The sequence below is a fragment of the Carcharhinus amblyrhynchos genome, chromosome 10 (genome assembly GCF_965287045.1).
Source record: "Carcharhinus amblyrhynchos chromosome 10, sCarAmb.v2.hapA, whole genome shotgun sequence".
NCBI classification, from domain to species: domain Eukaryota; kingdom Metazoa; phylum Chordata; class Chondrichthyes; order Carcharhiniformes; family Carcharhinidae; genus Carcharhinus; species Carcharhinus amblyrhynchos.
This window is the reverse complement of record NC_137333.1, coordinates 47,480,339-47,496,262: the sequence shown is the minus strand read 5'-3', so window position 1 is coordinate 47,496,262 and position 15,924 is coordinate 47,480,339. Positions and strand designations below refer to the sequence as shown.

At 40.5% G+C, this 15,924-nt stretch overlaps 1 protein-coding gene across 1 annotated transcript in view; it reads left to right on the top strand.

Moving 5' to 3' along the window:
* The first annotated feature begins 506 nt into the window (after positions 1 to 506).
* The window catches only part of cep295 (centrosomal protein 295), a 101,290-nt gene continuing 85,872 nt past the window's right edge, over positions 507 to 15,924 (top strand). Inside the window, exons 1-3 of the mRNA XM_080196994.1 lie at positions 507 to 671; positions 7,200 to 7,318; positions 12,883 to 13,083. Of these exons, the coding sequence (XP_080053120.1) occupies positions 7,211 to 7,318; positions 12,883 to 13,083 (309 nt within the window). The 5' untranslated portion in view covers positions 507 to 671; positions 7,200 to 7,210. The remainder of the gene's footprint in view (positions 672 to 7,199; positions 7,319 to 12,882; positions 13,084 to 15,924) is intronic.

Genomic DNA, 15,924 nt, shown 5'->3' with positions numbered 1-15,924 from the left:
TATGAGCTGTCTTCTGTATGTGTGGTGTATATGACCTATACTGTGTGTATGTGTGACGTATACGAGCTGTTTCCTGTATGTGTGGTTGTATATGAGCTAATACTCTGTGTGCATGTGTGGTGTATATGAGCTGTCTTCTGTATGTGTGGTGTATATGAGCTATACTCTGTGTGCATGTGTGGTGTATATGAGCTGTTTTCTGTATGTGTGGGTATATGAGCTGTTTTCTGTATGCATGTGTCGTGTATATGAGCTGTTTTCTGTATGCGTGGTGTATATGAGCTATACTCTGCGTGCATGTGTGGTGTATATGAGCTGTTTTCTGTATGTGTGATGTATATGAGCTATACTCTGCGTGCATGTGTGGTGTATATGAACTACATTCAGTCTGTTGCTCCGCTCGCGCCAACTTGCTGTCAGTTGCCGCTCGGTTTGAATGACGGAAGTGACGGCACGGCGCGGAGTTCCTGGTTGAATGTCAGTAACCGTCACCTGGAGCGCGAGCACAGGCGCATACAGACTGGATCCGGATTATTAACCATACACAGAGCCGGCTTCACTTGCGGCCTGTTCAGCAGCAGGTTTTACCAGCCGCTCTCCTACTCCTCTACTCGGGAAAGGCAAGCTCTTCGCAAACTGATCGACTCATGTTGCTGTAGTACGAGTTTCAGGTGAAACTTTTACATTGAGCTATGTTGATGGCGTATCTGTGATATTGTAAAATGTCCCCGATTCGCAATACTCAACTGAAAATGATCCTTTTGTAAACAAGAGTTTCTATGGCCTGACATTTACACCTACACAGCAGCTGGTTAACCCTGGAGTTGTGTTGCTTTTCGATTATTTCTGAGATTTCCGAACAAATGCTTTAAGAGGTGGGAAAGGTGGATTTTAAACTGGGTTCGAATTGTTGTTTTCCAAATGAAAACTAAAAGCCACAGAGCGAATTAGTTTGAAGACACCTCCACTAAATTTGATCCGAAATGTCTAACTGGTCTCCTTCGTTTGGTAAATTAGATCTGCACTCAAAATTTTCCCCCAACTTGTGCCCGAAGTAACACAGTGGCGCAGCAGTTTGCACTGTTACACTGTGACAGGGATCTGGGTTCAATTCCAGCGTTGGGTGACTGGCGTTTCCTCCGGATGATCCGGTTTCCTTCCACAAAGATGTGCAGGTTAGATAGGGTGGCCATGCTAACTTGCCCCTTAGTGTCCATGGATCTGTAGGTTAGGGGGATTAGCGGGTAAATGTTTGGGGTTATTGGGAATAATGTGTGGGGAGAGTCAATGCGGACTCAATGGGTTGAATAGCCTCCTGCACAGTAGGGAGTTGATGATTCAGTAGATTGGTTGCTTTTGTGACACTGGAGAACGATTGAAGCGCCGGAAAAGGTCTTTTGACTCATTACATTTGTGTAGCTCTTTGCAAGAACAATTCAGCTTGTTTCACCCCTGTATTACCTTCTACATCTTACAAATCTTTCCTGTGCTTATCTCATTCCCTTTTGATAACCACTGCCACATTTTCAGGCAATGCATTCTAGATCTGAACCCTTTTTTATTTGTTCAGGGGATCTGGGTGTGCTTGGCTGGGGTAGCATTTACTACCCATCCCTAATTGCCTTGCCCTTGAACTGAGCGGCTTGCTAGGCCAATTCAGAGGGCATTTAAGAGTCAACCATATTGCTTTGGGTCCGGAGTCACATGTAGGCCAGACCAGGTAACGATGTCCCTAAAGGACATTAATAACAATCGATTCATGGTCATCACTGACTTTTCATTACAGATTTTCATTGAATTCAAATTTTATCATCTGCCATGGCAGGATTTGAACCTGGGCCTAGAGCATTAGTCTGAGCCTCTGGATTACAAATCCAGTGACAATAGCACTATGCCACTGCCTGAAAGAACCTCTGGTTATTTTGCCATTCATCTTAATTGGTGTTTTCTAGTTCTTGATCATTCTGTTAATGGGAGCAGGATCTCCTTATCTATTCCACCCAGATCAGTCATGATTTTGAACACTTCTATCCAATCACACCTGAACTTTCTCTAAGAGATCAATCTCAGGGTGTACCTGAATTCCCTCATTCTTATAAAACTTTCCTGTACTCTATTCAGTGCGTTCACATTTTAGTGTAATGGCTAAAATTGGATACAATACTCCAGTTGAGTAGAGTCAGTATTTTATAAAGATTCACCATGACCATGGGCTTTTGTATTCTATGCATCTGATTATAAAGCCCAAGAACCCTTGCACCTGATTAACCAATTTCTCAACCTGCCATGCCACCTTAAGTAATTTGTGCACATATACCCCTAGGTCCACCTGTTACTGCATCCTCTTTAGCATTGTATCCTTTATATTGCTTCCCCTTTCTATGGCACCAGAGCATAGTGACTTTGTACAAGTTGTCCCGAGTATACCCTCTAATTCTATTTGTTATTCTCGCATTATGCTTTTAAAACTCTATTCTAACACTTATAAACTCCCTAATATTGTTCTAATTCAATCACTTACATCCTATCAATGATTCTAACACTACATTCTGCACCCTCTCCTTTCTTCCCTATGACCAATATGCTTTGTATAGCATGCAAGAAACGATACTTTTCACTGTATACTAATACATGTGACAATAATCAAATCCAAAAAAAAGTATCACCTCACATCTCTCAGAATAAATTTTTATCTGCCATGTGTCCACCCATTCCATCAGTCTTTCTGTCCTTGAGTCTATCACTATTTTCCTCACAGCTTACTATATTACCACGTTTTGTATCATATGCAGATTTTGAAATACCCATATCTAGGTCATTAATACAGATTAAGAAAAAAATGGTCTAAGTGGTGAACCCCATTATATACTGTTCTCCAGTCTGAGCAACCAGTTGTTTGGCACAATTCTGTTTCCTTTCACGCAACCAACTTCATATCCATGTTGCAGCTGACCCTATCAATCCATGTATAAACTTTTACAGAAGGTTTGTTGCCTGACTGGCTTAATAGATTCACTTTGATTCTGACAGGACTAACCAGTTAAGGCAAAAGCAGAACTCTGGATAGTAAATCATAAATGAGATTTAATTTTAAAAGGAAAAATGTATGCATATCCACACACAGTTTTTTACAACTTCAGTTGAGTGATTAGTCTAGGTAGAAGTGTAAATCAACTTAGATTCCTTGGCTTACAGCGAATTTCCTAAAATCCTATCCCGGGGGCATTCAGTACTTCAAACTAGTCTGTCTGCTTCTCAACCTCAATTTTTACCCCCTGAATTGCGCACATTGCCTCACAGAGTAGGACAATGAGGCTGTTCATATTGTTTCCCTTAATTGGTCTGTATAAGTCCCATTCATTACTGTTCACCTGTTCCACATGGCCATGGACAAAGTGGAGGTTTGCACTCAGGTGTATCTGGTTGTTCCCTTTTCCCACTGACAAAACTTACAACAGCAAATTAATGCCTTAAACTTAAAGACAGTAATATATTTCCAGCCTTAACTATTGATTAATTATTCTTCAATCATGATATGGTACACTAATTCAATAATCTGGTTACTAATTATACAGTAATTCTTGTTCAGTATACGTGTGTATTTTTGCAGGTTGTATCCTTATACAGATTACCAAGCGTTTAATCCAGTGTAAGGGTAAAAAATCCTAATAGGTTAGGAAAGATTTTAAATCATTGGAGTTTTAAGACACTGACTGAGTTACCAGCATTAAGATAAATGTTTTTAAATCAGACCTATAAGTTAGCGAGGGAGCAGTTTGCATACATATGAAATGCAATGAGAAATTTAAACAAGTGACAATGATTTAAGACATATATATGGATATTTTTGAATGCATTAAATTGCTTTGTAAATATATTTTATAAAAATCTTTGTTTGCTTTGGCCAAAGGCAGATTGCTGTGAAAGCATGATGGTAGAGGGCAAAAGGACAGAACTGCATGAAACCTTGGAAATATGCACATTTTTATCTGTAGTATTTTTAATGATGGAACATTCAGGGCAACTTCGTGAATAGGATTAATTCACTGTCCAGGTAAAATGGATGCAAGACTAGATGTAGGATCATGTGTTAGCCTGACTTGGCAATGACCTGGAGGGAACTTGTGGGAATGTTAACTTTGAACAGGCATTAAGGGATACAAGATGTTGAGTTAGCCATAATGGGAGGATACATCTGGATTTTACAAACCAATGAAATACCATTATGCCAGAAGGTAAGATGCAATTGGCTGGAGTATATGACAGGTATTATTTTTGATTTATGTATATTGAAGGTGATTGATTAAAAGCTAATGAAACGTGGATATATCTGATAAGAAAAGAGTATAATTGACCTTTCCTACCATTGTACATTAGAGTTTCCTGGAGAGTACAGGCTACCGTTCATCTTGAGAGGCCTAGGACTATGTGATAGTCTCTCCCTGCGTCTCGCTGGTCATATAAAAGTTACATCTTTAAACTGAGACACTGGCTTTGTGAGTCTTGTATTGTCTGAAGTTTTGGCGATACCTGGCCATTTCACAAACCCCACTAACACACAGTTAGTACTTTACCAGAGTACAGTTCTTTCCCAGAGCCCCAAGGCTTTGGTAAGATCCTGTTAGGAGCCAGTAATGTTTTGTTTAAAGAAGGCAAAGTTTGAGATTCAAGGCAGTTGCTAATAGAATGAAGCCACAAGCTATTGCTGGTTTTGAACAAACAAAAGCAAATTTTACTCTACAAGGTTAGAAAGATAAAGCTATTTATAATATTTAACTTGTACTCTTAACATTCAGGGTAAATATGAGGTACGTGTGAATTAGCAAGCAAACTTGTTAAACTCTGCACAATAAATGGTCGATGCGACTAAAATGAGTCCACAGATTTCCCAACATCTCATGCAGACATCAACCATTTTTACTGAAACTGTCTTTTTGATTCCAGCCTTTATTTTGAAGATCTCATCTTGGAATTCTCTCCAAGAGTCACTCAATCTCATATAGCATCAATGACAGTTCACCTCACAGGGTTTTAATCTCATAAGATTCAATCCCCTTGGGTCTACAGTGTGTACCCAAGCACAATTTCAGCTCTTCAGCCGTGCTGCACAGAACATGACAGCTCCAAAGGGATCACTAATCTTTGACTGCTTTCTTCAATTTTCAGGCTTCTCTTGAGCCCTCTTCAGTGTTCAAACTCAGGCAGCATCAACAATAGTCCGACCTTTTGTTCCTTCATCAATTAAAGTCTGATCCCGATGTTCCTTTTTTTTGGAGTTTGTTTCTTTGCTTTGAATCCACTGCCCAGGCTTACTTATAAATGAACTTCACATTGCTGACATTTTGGAAGCTTTCAAGTCTACATCTCTTGAACTAAGGAAGTGTAAGTGAGGGCTGTGCCAGGGAAATGGTGAGGTTGAAAGAGTGTAATGATTTTGTAAGAATTAAGATCATAAAAAAGTGAAAGTTAAGATGCACTCGAGCAAATCAGTAGCAGCAGAAACGTGATCAACGGTGGGCCAAAGATAGGTAGTTAGGATTTAGAAATTGCAGGTGTGAATGAATTGGGGTTGTTTTTGTTTTTGCACAGGTGGGTATGTGAAGTGGTTATTTTTGAGTATGGAAAGGAGATATGAAGATAGAATGACACAAGGAAATGATCAGAGATGGCCTTAGCAGTGATTTAACACTAGCAACACCATGTGAGGTGACAAAATCAAAAGGGTGGCTGTGAATATGAGTTTGGGAGGTTACAGGGAGGAAGGATAGGTGGGCAATGAAATCCGGAGGCTGGGAGTGGGGGGGACATGATATGTTGGGATAGAGGTTGAAATCACAGGATGCGAAATTGTTTGTTACAGTGGCTGAGAGCAAAACGGTGAGAAAATTTTTATCTTGGGAACATGGTGTGGAAAAAGCTTGTCACCCTGCAGGCCAGATATGGCCCATGAAGCCCTCCACATAGCTCTTGAAGCCACTTGTTAAAAATGTTAAGTATGGTAGGTGGGGTGGAGTATTCAGCAAGGAGCTACTCCTCCAATCTCCTGTTCCTCACCTATGATTGTGCTGATAGGGTTGCTGGTGAGTGGTAGCATAAGTATAGGGAGATATGCTGGGCCCAAGAAGAGTGGGGGTGGGGGGGGGGGGGGTGCAATGCGTGGGACAAGAGAGAGGGACACTCTGGGATGCGTCGTGGAGGTGGCTGTTGGGGAATTACGGAGCCCAGGGGTGGTAAAGGGTAGGTGCTTTGGGGATGGAGGAAGAGACTATGGGGTCCAGAGGGGTGAATGTGAGTGTGTGTCCGACTTGCCCACGCACACTGGGTGCATGCATGAGCATTCTGGGGCAGAGTGACACACATACTGACCCCTCGCACTTTAAATAATTGTCTTCTCTTGTGTGAGGAAAAAACAGACATGTCCCCTCATCCACCCAAGCAAAAAGATTGGACAAGCCTGGTAAATGATGATTTTGAATGCGAGCAGAGAGGGATGAAACAGGGTCAAATGCCCAAAGGAGGCAAAAGTGATGGTTTTGACAGGAAAGTGGTGGGAGATACAGGCAGGTAGGGGAAAGTTGTCAAAACTCCTTCTATCGAGGCCATAAAGTAAATATAAACATCCATATCAAGTTCGTTGATGACAGGGCAGTGTTTACATGTGAAGGGACATTCTGGAGAGATGCGTAGTGGGCTGGCGAGAGCTCATCCCCTGGCAGAATGCACAGAGCTAGCAGTGAGAGGGATGATTTGGTAAGGAAGCGATTGGCAAGATTATCCACCTGTGGATGAATTGGGTGGAAAGGCGAACAAGTGCGGGATGGCTAATTGGGGATCCTGCTCATAATGATCCAGTGCTGAGTGCCTTGATAAATCCTTAGAGGATGCTTAGTGAAGTGCAGAATGAAGCTGTAAGCTTAGCTCTTATCTAAGAGGGAGTCCAAAGATGTGCAGGTTAGGTGGATTAGCCATGGTAGATGTGTGGGGATGGGGCAGAAGCGCAGGCCTGGGTGAAATGTTCTGTCACCGAGTTGGTACAGGCTCGATGGGCCAAATGACCTCTTCTGCGCTGCAGGGATTCTATGGAAACCAGCCTGAGATGGCAACAAGAGCGCATGAAGGTTGAGGTAGGGAATTGGAAAGTATCTGGAAGTGGAGTAGCGAAAGGAGGTCTAATTATTTCTAAATTGTTTTTCTTTCAGGTACAGAAAGGATGAAAAGGAAAGTGGTCAAGTTGAGTAGCCTTCGCTTGAGCCCAAATGAAGAAGCACTTCTGATAAAAGAAGAGCATGAGAGGAGGCGAAGGTTAAGAATAAAACAGGTATAGTCAGTAAGACACTTCTCATTTATTAGAAGATATTCTTTTATTTTAATTCAAAGTACAATGAATGTATGGAATTCTACAGTATGGTGTATCAATCCAACAAAACAAAATATATTATTAAGATGTATGATCGTCACGAGATTATAGTAAATCATTGGAGAAATTTGCAAAGACTTCTTCAAAAGCACATCCCAAAGATAAAACCTCTACCACCTAGAAGGCCGTAGGCACATGCCATATTCCTATCAACTTGTATCCAAGTCCTGACTTGGAAGTGGATTACTGTTCCTTCATTGTTGTTTGTCATAATCCCATAACTTGTCACAACATCATGTAACTGCAGTGGTTCAAGGAGGTGGCTATACCCTACCTTGAGTAATTAGAAATGGTCAATAAGTCCTGGCATGGCTAGCAATACCTGTGCATTTTATGAATAAATTTTAAAAAGTCTAGTTTTAGTTAATTGCACACAATTATTACAATACACTGTTCAAAGCTGATATGGCAAATTATATTTTAACATCAACTTTTTTATCTTTATCAGACTTGGAACAATGTTTGCATTTTATCTGACCTTACTAGTGTTACTTTTGAAAGGCTTTTTTGGAAATTTGTAATGTAGCACGCATAGGCAGATCCATTTATAATGTATTTTAGTAATGTCCAAAACAGAAATGTTTTCTTTGTTTCTCTTTGATTTTTCTCCATATTTTTGATTAACTAAGAACAAACACCCAGGTTTTTTTTAATTGGCAGTAATGATTGACTTTTATGCCCATATTCAAAATGTATGACTGGTCACAGTCCTACTCTGTTCATAATCTAATTTAACTTCTTATGCAAAATTGCTTCACATTAGGTTTGTGCCTGATCATGACAGCATATGCAAAATTGATAATAGGATTTAGGGTAAAAGCTTGCAACACTTCACTTGTACTTCAAAAATAGTTAATCAGTTGTGACGAACTTTGGAAAATCCCTTAGAAATGAAAGGTGATGTGTAATTCTAAGGTAGTACTTTCCTCCCTATGGAACCAGTGCATTAGAGCTTGAGCAGACCTCAATAGAGGTGCTGAATAGAACTCAAGTTTAAGTGAGAACTTCTAACTAAATTCCTGAAAATCACGACTGTATACGAAACAACATTAAGTAAATCACATTTTTCCATTAAAATAAGTGTAGAAGTTGCAGTTAGGTTCTATAGGACCTTCATCATCAGAGAAGAAAAGTTAAAACTTCATACCCTTTTTAAGTTGAAATATTTTACATTGCTAAATAAGTATGTTGGTAAATCAAATAACTTTAAAAAATAAACTAAAATAAATATGGTAACTTTCTACTTGGTACCTTTCTCTTACTGCAGATCCTGTTCACCACACATCATGCTCTCTGACCTTCCTGGTCGCAGTATATCCTTCCTTTTGTTGACTTTCTGGTTTGTGGTCTCTGTCATTCCTTGATTCACCGTCATGCTGATTCTCAGACTTGAGATCTCTCTGGCTCCCTAATTTGCACTCTCATTGCCTACCTTCCCAGGCTCACAGCCTCCTAGAACATAAGAAATAGGAGTAGGAGTAGGCCACCTAGCCCTTCGAGCCTGCCCTGCCATTCAATAAGATCATGGCTGATCTGTCGTGGCTCAGGTCCACTTTCCCGCTTTCTCCCCATAACCCTTAATCCCCTTGCCTATCAAAAACCTATCTACCTGCGTCTTAAATATATTTAGCGAGGCAGCCTCCACCACTTCAACGGGCAGAGAATTCCAGAGATTCACCACCCTTTGAGTGAAGAAGTTCCTCCTCAACTCCGTTCTAAGCTGCCTCCCCCCCCTTATCTTGAGGCTGTGCCCTCTAGTCATACTGTCCTTTCTGAGCGGGAAGAGCCTCTCCACCTCTATCCTATCCATCCCATTCATCATCTTATGTGTCTCAATGAGATCTCCCCTCATTCTTCTAAACTCTAACGAGTACAAGCCTAGTTTATTCAGCCTCTCCTCATAGTTCAACCCCCTCAACTCCGGTATCAGCCTAGTAAACCTCCTCTGCACTCCCTCCAAGGCCAAAACATCCTTGCGTAAGTGCGGCGACCAAAACTGCACACAGTACTCCAGCTGCGGCCTCACCAGTGCCATGTACAGTTGCAGCAAGACTTCCCTACTTTTACATTCAATCCCCCTCGCTATGAAGGCCAGCATCCCATTTGCCTTCCTGACCACCTGCTGCACCTGCAGGCTGGGTTTTTTCTCCTTCCCCCTAACCCACCCTCACTACTCTCTTTCACTGAACCTCCTGCTCACTGACTCTTTTTCTTGCCTCTGCTCTCCTGAACTCTTATTGCAAACATAAGGGAGCTAATGGGGCTAAAGACTGATAAATCACCTGGACCTGATGGATTATGTCCCATGATATTAAAGAAAGTAGCTACAGAGATAGTGGATGCAATTGTAGTAATCTTCCAAAAATCCTTAAATTTTGGATAAGTCCCAGAGGATTGGAAAGCTGCCATTATAACACCTTTATTCAAGAAGGAGGCAGACAAAAACATGTAATTCTAAGCCTGTTAGCTTAACTTCTGTTATTGGGGAAAATGTTAGAGTCTATTATAAAGGATGTAATAGAGTATTTAGAAATGCATAAAATGTAATCAGGCAGAGCCAGGATGGCTTTAGGAAGAGGAAATCATGTCTGACAAATATATTAGAATTCTTTAACTTACTAATGAGCAGGATAAATAAAGGAGAACCAGTAGATGGAATATACTTGGATCTCCAAGTAGAGTTTGATTGGGTACTATACAAAATGCTACTTAATAAGTTAAGATCTCATGGAGTTGGGGATAGTACATTAGCATGGATAGATGATTGGTTTACAGGAATAAAAGATGCATTTTCAGGGTGGCAACTGTAACTTGTGGAATCCCACAGTGATCTGTGCTGGGGCCACAATTATTTGCAACATCTATTAATGACTTGGTCAAGGGATGTGAATGTGCTATTGCCAAGTTTGCGGATGACGCAAAATAGATAGGAAGGCAAGTGGTGACAATGACGCAGTCTACAGAGGGAGCTAGACAGGTTAGATGAATGGGCAAAAGCTTGGCAAATGGAATATAGTGGTAGGAAGAATAACGGAGCTGAGTGTTATTTAAATAGATAAAGGATCTAAAGAAATCTGCAGCACAGGAATTTGGGGGTTCTTGTGCATAAATGTGGAGAGACTAAGTGGAGAGACTAAGTGGAGAGACTAAGTGGAGAGACTAAGTGGAGAGACTAAGTGGAGAGACTAAGTGGAGAGACTAAGTGGAGAGACTAAGTGGAGAGACTAAGTGGAGAGACTAAGTGGAGAGACTAAGTGGAGAGACTAAGTGGAGAGGGTCTGTACTCGTTGGAGTTTTGAAGGATGAGGGGGGATCTTATAGAGACGTATAAGATAATGAAAGGGATGGATAGGGTAGAGGTAGAGGAATTCTTCCCGCTCAGAAAGGACAGAGAGCATGATGTGTGGTGAACAGGATCTGTGGTAAGAGAAAGGTACCAAGTAGAAAGTTACCATATTTATTTTAGTTTATTTTTTAAAGTTATTTGATTTACCAACATACTTATTTAACAATGTAAAATATTTCAACTTAAAAAGGGTATGAAGTTTTAACTTTTCTTCTCTGATGATGAAGGTAGAGGGCACAGCCTCAAGATAAGGGGGGTGGCAGTTTAGAATGGAGTTGAGGAGGAACTTCTTCACTCAAAGGGTGGTGAATCTCTGGAATTCTCTGCCTGTTGAAGTGGTGGAGGCTACCTCGCTAAATATATTTAAGTCACGGGTAGATAGGTTTTTGACAGACAAGGGAATTAAGGGTTATGGGGAGAAAGCGGGAAAGTGGAACTGATCCACTTCAGATCAGCCCTGATCTTATTGTATGACGGGGCAGGCTTGAAGGGCTAGATGGCCTACTCTTGCTCCTATTTCTTATGTTCTTAGAAATCACAAAAAGCTAGCATGCAAGCTCAGCAAGTAATTGGGAAGGCAAACACAATGTTAGCCTAGGGAAGGATTGTTAAAATTATACATGACACTTGTTATACCACATCCAGAATACTGTGATCATTTTTGGACTCCTTATCTAAGGAAAGATGTAGTGGCATTAGAGGCAGTCCAGAGAATCTGGGCGTGGAGGAATTTTTTTATGAGGAGTGGTTAAGTCGGTTGGGCTCGACTCGTTGAAATTTAGAAGAATCAGAGGTCTTGAAGGTAGATGCGGGAGAGTCTAGGTCAGGAGGGTATAATCTCAGAATAAAATCTTGCCCATTTAAAACAAAGATTAGGGATTTCTTCTGAGGGTAGTGAATCTGTTGAATTCTTTACTGTAGGAAGAATAATGGAGCTGAGTGTTATTTAAAAAGAGAAAGAATGCAGAAAACTGCAGCACAGGAATTCGGGGGTGGGTTAAGTATGTTTAAGGCTGAGATAGACAGATTTTTAAACTGCAAGGAAATTAAGGGTTATGGGGAAAAGGAAGTGGAATGGAGGATTCTGTCAGATCAGCCATGATCTCACTGAATGTCGTCAGAGCAAACTTGATGGCCAAATAGCTTACTTCTGTTCCTACATCTAATGGTTTTGTGCAGCTCAAGAAATGAGTGATGAGCGACAGGATGAGCAGCTTTACTTGCTGGTGGCAAGTGTGTTTGTGATCAGTTGCACCCCTTCGTGATAAGAAAGCTCTCTTTCTGACCTACCTTTAAAGTCACTGGGACAGCCTCCCACATCCATAGCGTGGATAGCATTGGAGTAAGTTGCTTTTAACCTGGCAGAGAGGAGTCATGTCCAGAAGATGCTAATTCCATTGAGTAAATAGTCTCATCAGGATTTCTTACGGATAGAGCACTGAAATCCAGCATCCTTGGTAACAAGTTAGTGCCGGATTTCAGAACTTGGTTTCTCAGGAAAAATTAGAATCCTTTAATTTGGTGAATGGAGACGTGATATAATTCTTGCCTTTCTGGATCGGAGAGTGTTAAGACTTGCTAATCCATTGGAAATGCAGGAAAAAATGTTGAGGTATCCTACCTGTACCAGGGCACTTCTGAATCAAAAGCGTAAGGCTCTTTGCAAACACATGTGAAAAAGCTCCTACAAGTCAAAGCTGCTGCTACTGCCTCTTGCTGCTCGTCTCTAGAACCTGTGCTCACAATGAGGGTTCAGGAGAGGGAAACTGCTATAGTCAGGGAATGGATTAGGTTGAAAGTCTGGAGGATCAGCTGTTGGAGCGGATCAAGGAGAGCCCACTCTCAAATGTCACAATCAGGTCAGTGTTATGTCAGACCAGCAGAAAACAATGTTGAAAGCCGTCTAGTTATGCTAAACAAGAATACAGGCCACTTTAACTGACAAAAGTGAAACAATGTTGGACAAGGTAACATTAAATGAGGACTTATTGAATATCACTGTTAACTTCCTGAAAATTAGAATGACATGAACTCTAGGCTGTAGATACTAAAAACTGCATTAAAATTATGCATGGTAGCTGAGGTTAAGATTTCTTTTAATTCTTTTGCTACGTTACAGGTTAGAGAACAGGAACGTTCCATTGCTGTGCAGATCCGAGAGGAAATAAAGCATCGCCGTAATCAACAACTTAAGCAATTGGCAGATGAGTTGAATGCTGAATGGCAGAAAGCACAATTGGAGAAAGCAAAGAGTCTAGAAAAACTCTATCTCTGTAGTTTAAAGGAAGTAGGTAGGGGGCATAGACAAGCTAAAGAAAACGTGAGTAAATTATATCACTTTTCTATCATTTCACCTGAAAAGAAATGTGATGTAAGTGGTCTGAACACATTGGTCAGATAGAACATTGAATTTTTCCATCTTCTGAATGATTGATGAGTGAATGTGTGTGGTCGAGTAAGTAATTTTTTTTGCAATTCACAATGAATTGTTCAGCTAGGGCACATTAATCCATATACAGCAGAGAATAAAGTTACATGTTTTTGTTTCACAAAAAGCCTAGTTTGCTTATGGAAACCTAAGTCTATCTGTAAACATATGGAATTTGGTGAAAGTTGAGTGTGGGGGGATTGTAGTGATTGATGTGGGCGGCAGGAGTTACTGGAACTTTAAAACATTTATTCTAACTGCTTCAGTTTTACTATGCTAGCCATCATTTACTGATCCATACCTGGTCGGGTGATGAGCTGCCAGGATTTTGCCAACACTGCACTGTAATTTGTTACTTAAAATATACAAATACTATGAATTTCATATCATGCTTTGTTACTCCTACAGTGCTATTTGACTAGTTGCAAGTGTTTGTAATTTAATCTCCACCCAGCATTTCCATGTGTACGTTTTGTTCAGGATCTAGTCCCTTTCCAAAACGTATCTGAACCCGGTTATTGGTCTGTGGCTCCAAGATGATTTTACCCAGTCCTAATCCCACTACAAATCTAATCTCTACCATTCCTACATATCTGTTTCCATTTTTAGGAACATTATGGCTTCCACCTTGGATCTGAGATAGTTGCTTTTTTCCCCCCTAGCCTGTTGCATCCTTTTTAGATCAATTTCTCAAGTCTCTTTTTGTTACTTAGAGTGCAAGATCACAAGAAATAGAAGCAGGAGTGGGCCACTAGCTGCTTCAAGCCTGCCCTGACGTTCAATAAGATCATGGCTCATCTATGCCAGCCTCAGCTCCTTTTCTGTGCCATTTCCCCATAGCCCTCTATTCCTTGATCTGTGAAATATTTATTATCTCCACTTTAAATTCTAATTATCCAGCCTCCACAAAACTATTGGGCGGAGAATTCCAGAGATTCACCACCCTCTACGAGAAGAAATTTCTACGCACCTCAGTTTTAAATGACTTGTCCTTTATCTTGTAGCTATGTCCCTTTGTTTGTAACTTTCCCACTGGCTGAAACAGCTCATTTACCCTGTCAAGTCCCCTCAGGATCTTGTATGTTTGAATAAGGTCATCCCTCACCATCCTGAACTCCAGTGAATACAGACCCAGACTATTTAGTCTCTTTTGATAGAACAACACACTCACCTGCAGGAATCTCTGTTAGACTGCCTCCAAAGTTACTATATCCTTTTTAAGGTAAGGGGACCAAAACTGTATGCTGCATTCCAGATAAGGCCTCATCAACACCCTGTACAATTACAATAAAACCTCCCAATTTTTAAACTCCAGCCCCTTTGCAGTAAAGACCAAAATGTTATTTGCCTTCTTAATTGTTGGACATGCTTGCTAGCTTTTTGTGATTCGTGCACTGGGATACCTAGGTCTGTCTTACCTGCAGTCTCTCTTCGTAGAGATAATCTGCCTTTTGATTCCTCCTATCAAAGAGCATGAGCTCACACTTCCCCACATTAAATTCTATTTACATTCAGTGATGATTTCTCCCCTCTTGGCTACTTTAATTTTTCCTTAAACGGTCACTACACTTGTTGCCACTGCCTCTGACTGCCCATTTATTGCATATTCATTAAATGTTTTTTAAAAACTTTTTCTTATCCATGCTGCAACATTTGACAGTTTTCATTTTCTAGCTAGCTGCCCTTCCTAAATGACGATTAACTTAATTCCATTTGGTGTATTTAAGAGACTGACCAACTATAAGGTTAGGTTGACTGGTCCAAAGGTGTCTGTTTTATCACCCTGTCCTTTCTTGAACAGAAGTCACATTAGCAACCCTGTGTCTTTCAAAATTGTTAATTGATTGTTGTTCAAATCTTTATAATTTTTTCTTTACCAGCCCTTAATTTGCATTTTTCTAGAATGACAGTCATTAGGGCCTGATGCCATTTCTACATGGAGTTTCACCAACTTCTTCACTGCTATTTTCATTTCTACAGTCAATCTATTGGCCATCATTGCCACCTTGTATTTTTCCCACTTCTTTGGTCTTTCTTGGCACAAGTTGATGCTCGGCTCTCCATAAAAAGATTTGTTTTGTTTCAATTTACCTTTGCTCTTTTTATATTTTATGTGCCTATACATCCTTTACATTTTCTATGGCTTTTTTCAGGTTTCTTGTGTGTCTAGTAGGATATCAATATTAATTTCTTACTCATTACAAGTATTTGTGTAAGCTGTCTAGTCTATATTTTAATCTTCTTTTACTTTTCTGTTTTTATCCACTGTTATGACAGCTGGTTTCCTTTATTAATATATTAAATAAATCCCAGTTGCACCTATTTATTGTTAGTCCCATTCTTTTTCAGGTTTTTGTTAAATATTATTGTTATGATCACTCTTTTCGCTCAGAAAGGACAGCAGGACTAGAGAGCACAGCCTCAAGATAAGGGGGGGGGGGCGCAGTTTAGAACAGAGTTGAGGAGGAACTTCTTCACTCAAAGGATGGTGAATCTCTGGAATTCTCTGCCCGTTGAAGTGGTGGAGGCTACCTCACTAAATATATTTAAGTCACGGGTAGATAAGTTTTTGGTAGGCAAAGGAATTAAGGGTTATGGGGAGAAAGCGGGAAAGTGGAACTGAGCCACTTCAGATCAGCCATGATCTTATTGAATGGCGGGGCAGGCTCGAGGGGCTAGATGGCCTACTGCTGCTCCTATTTCTTATGTTCTGGATGTTCCTCCAGTCTTAAA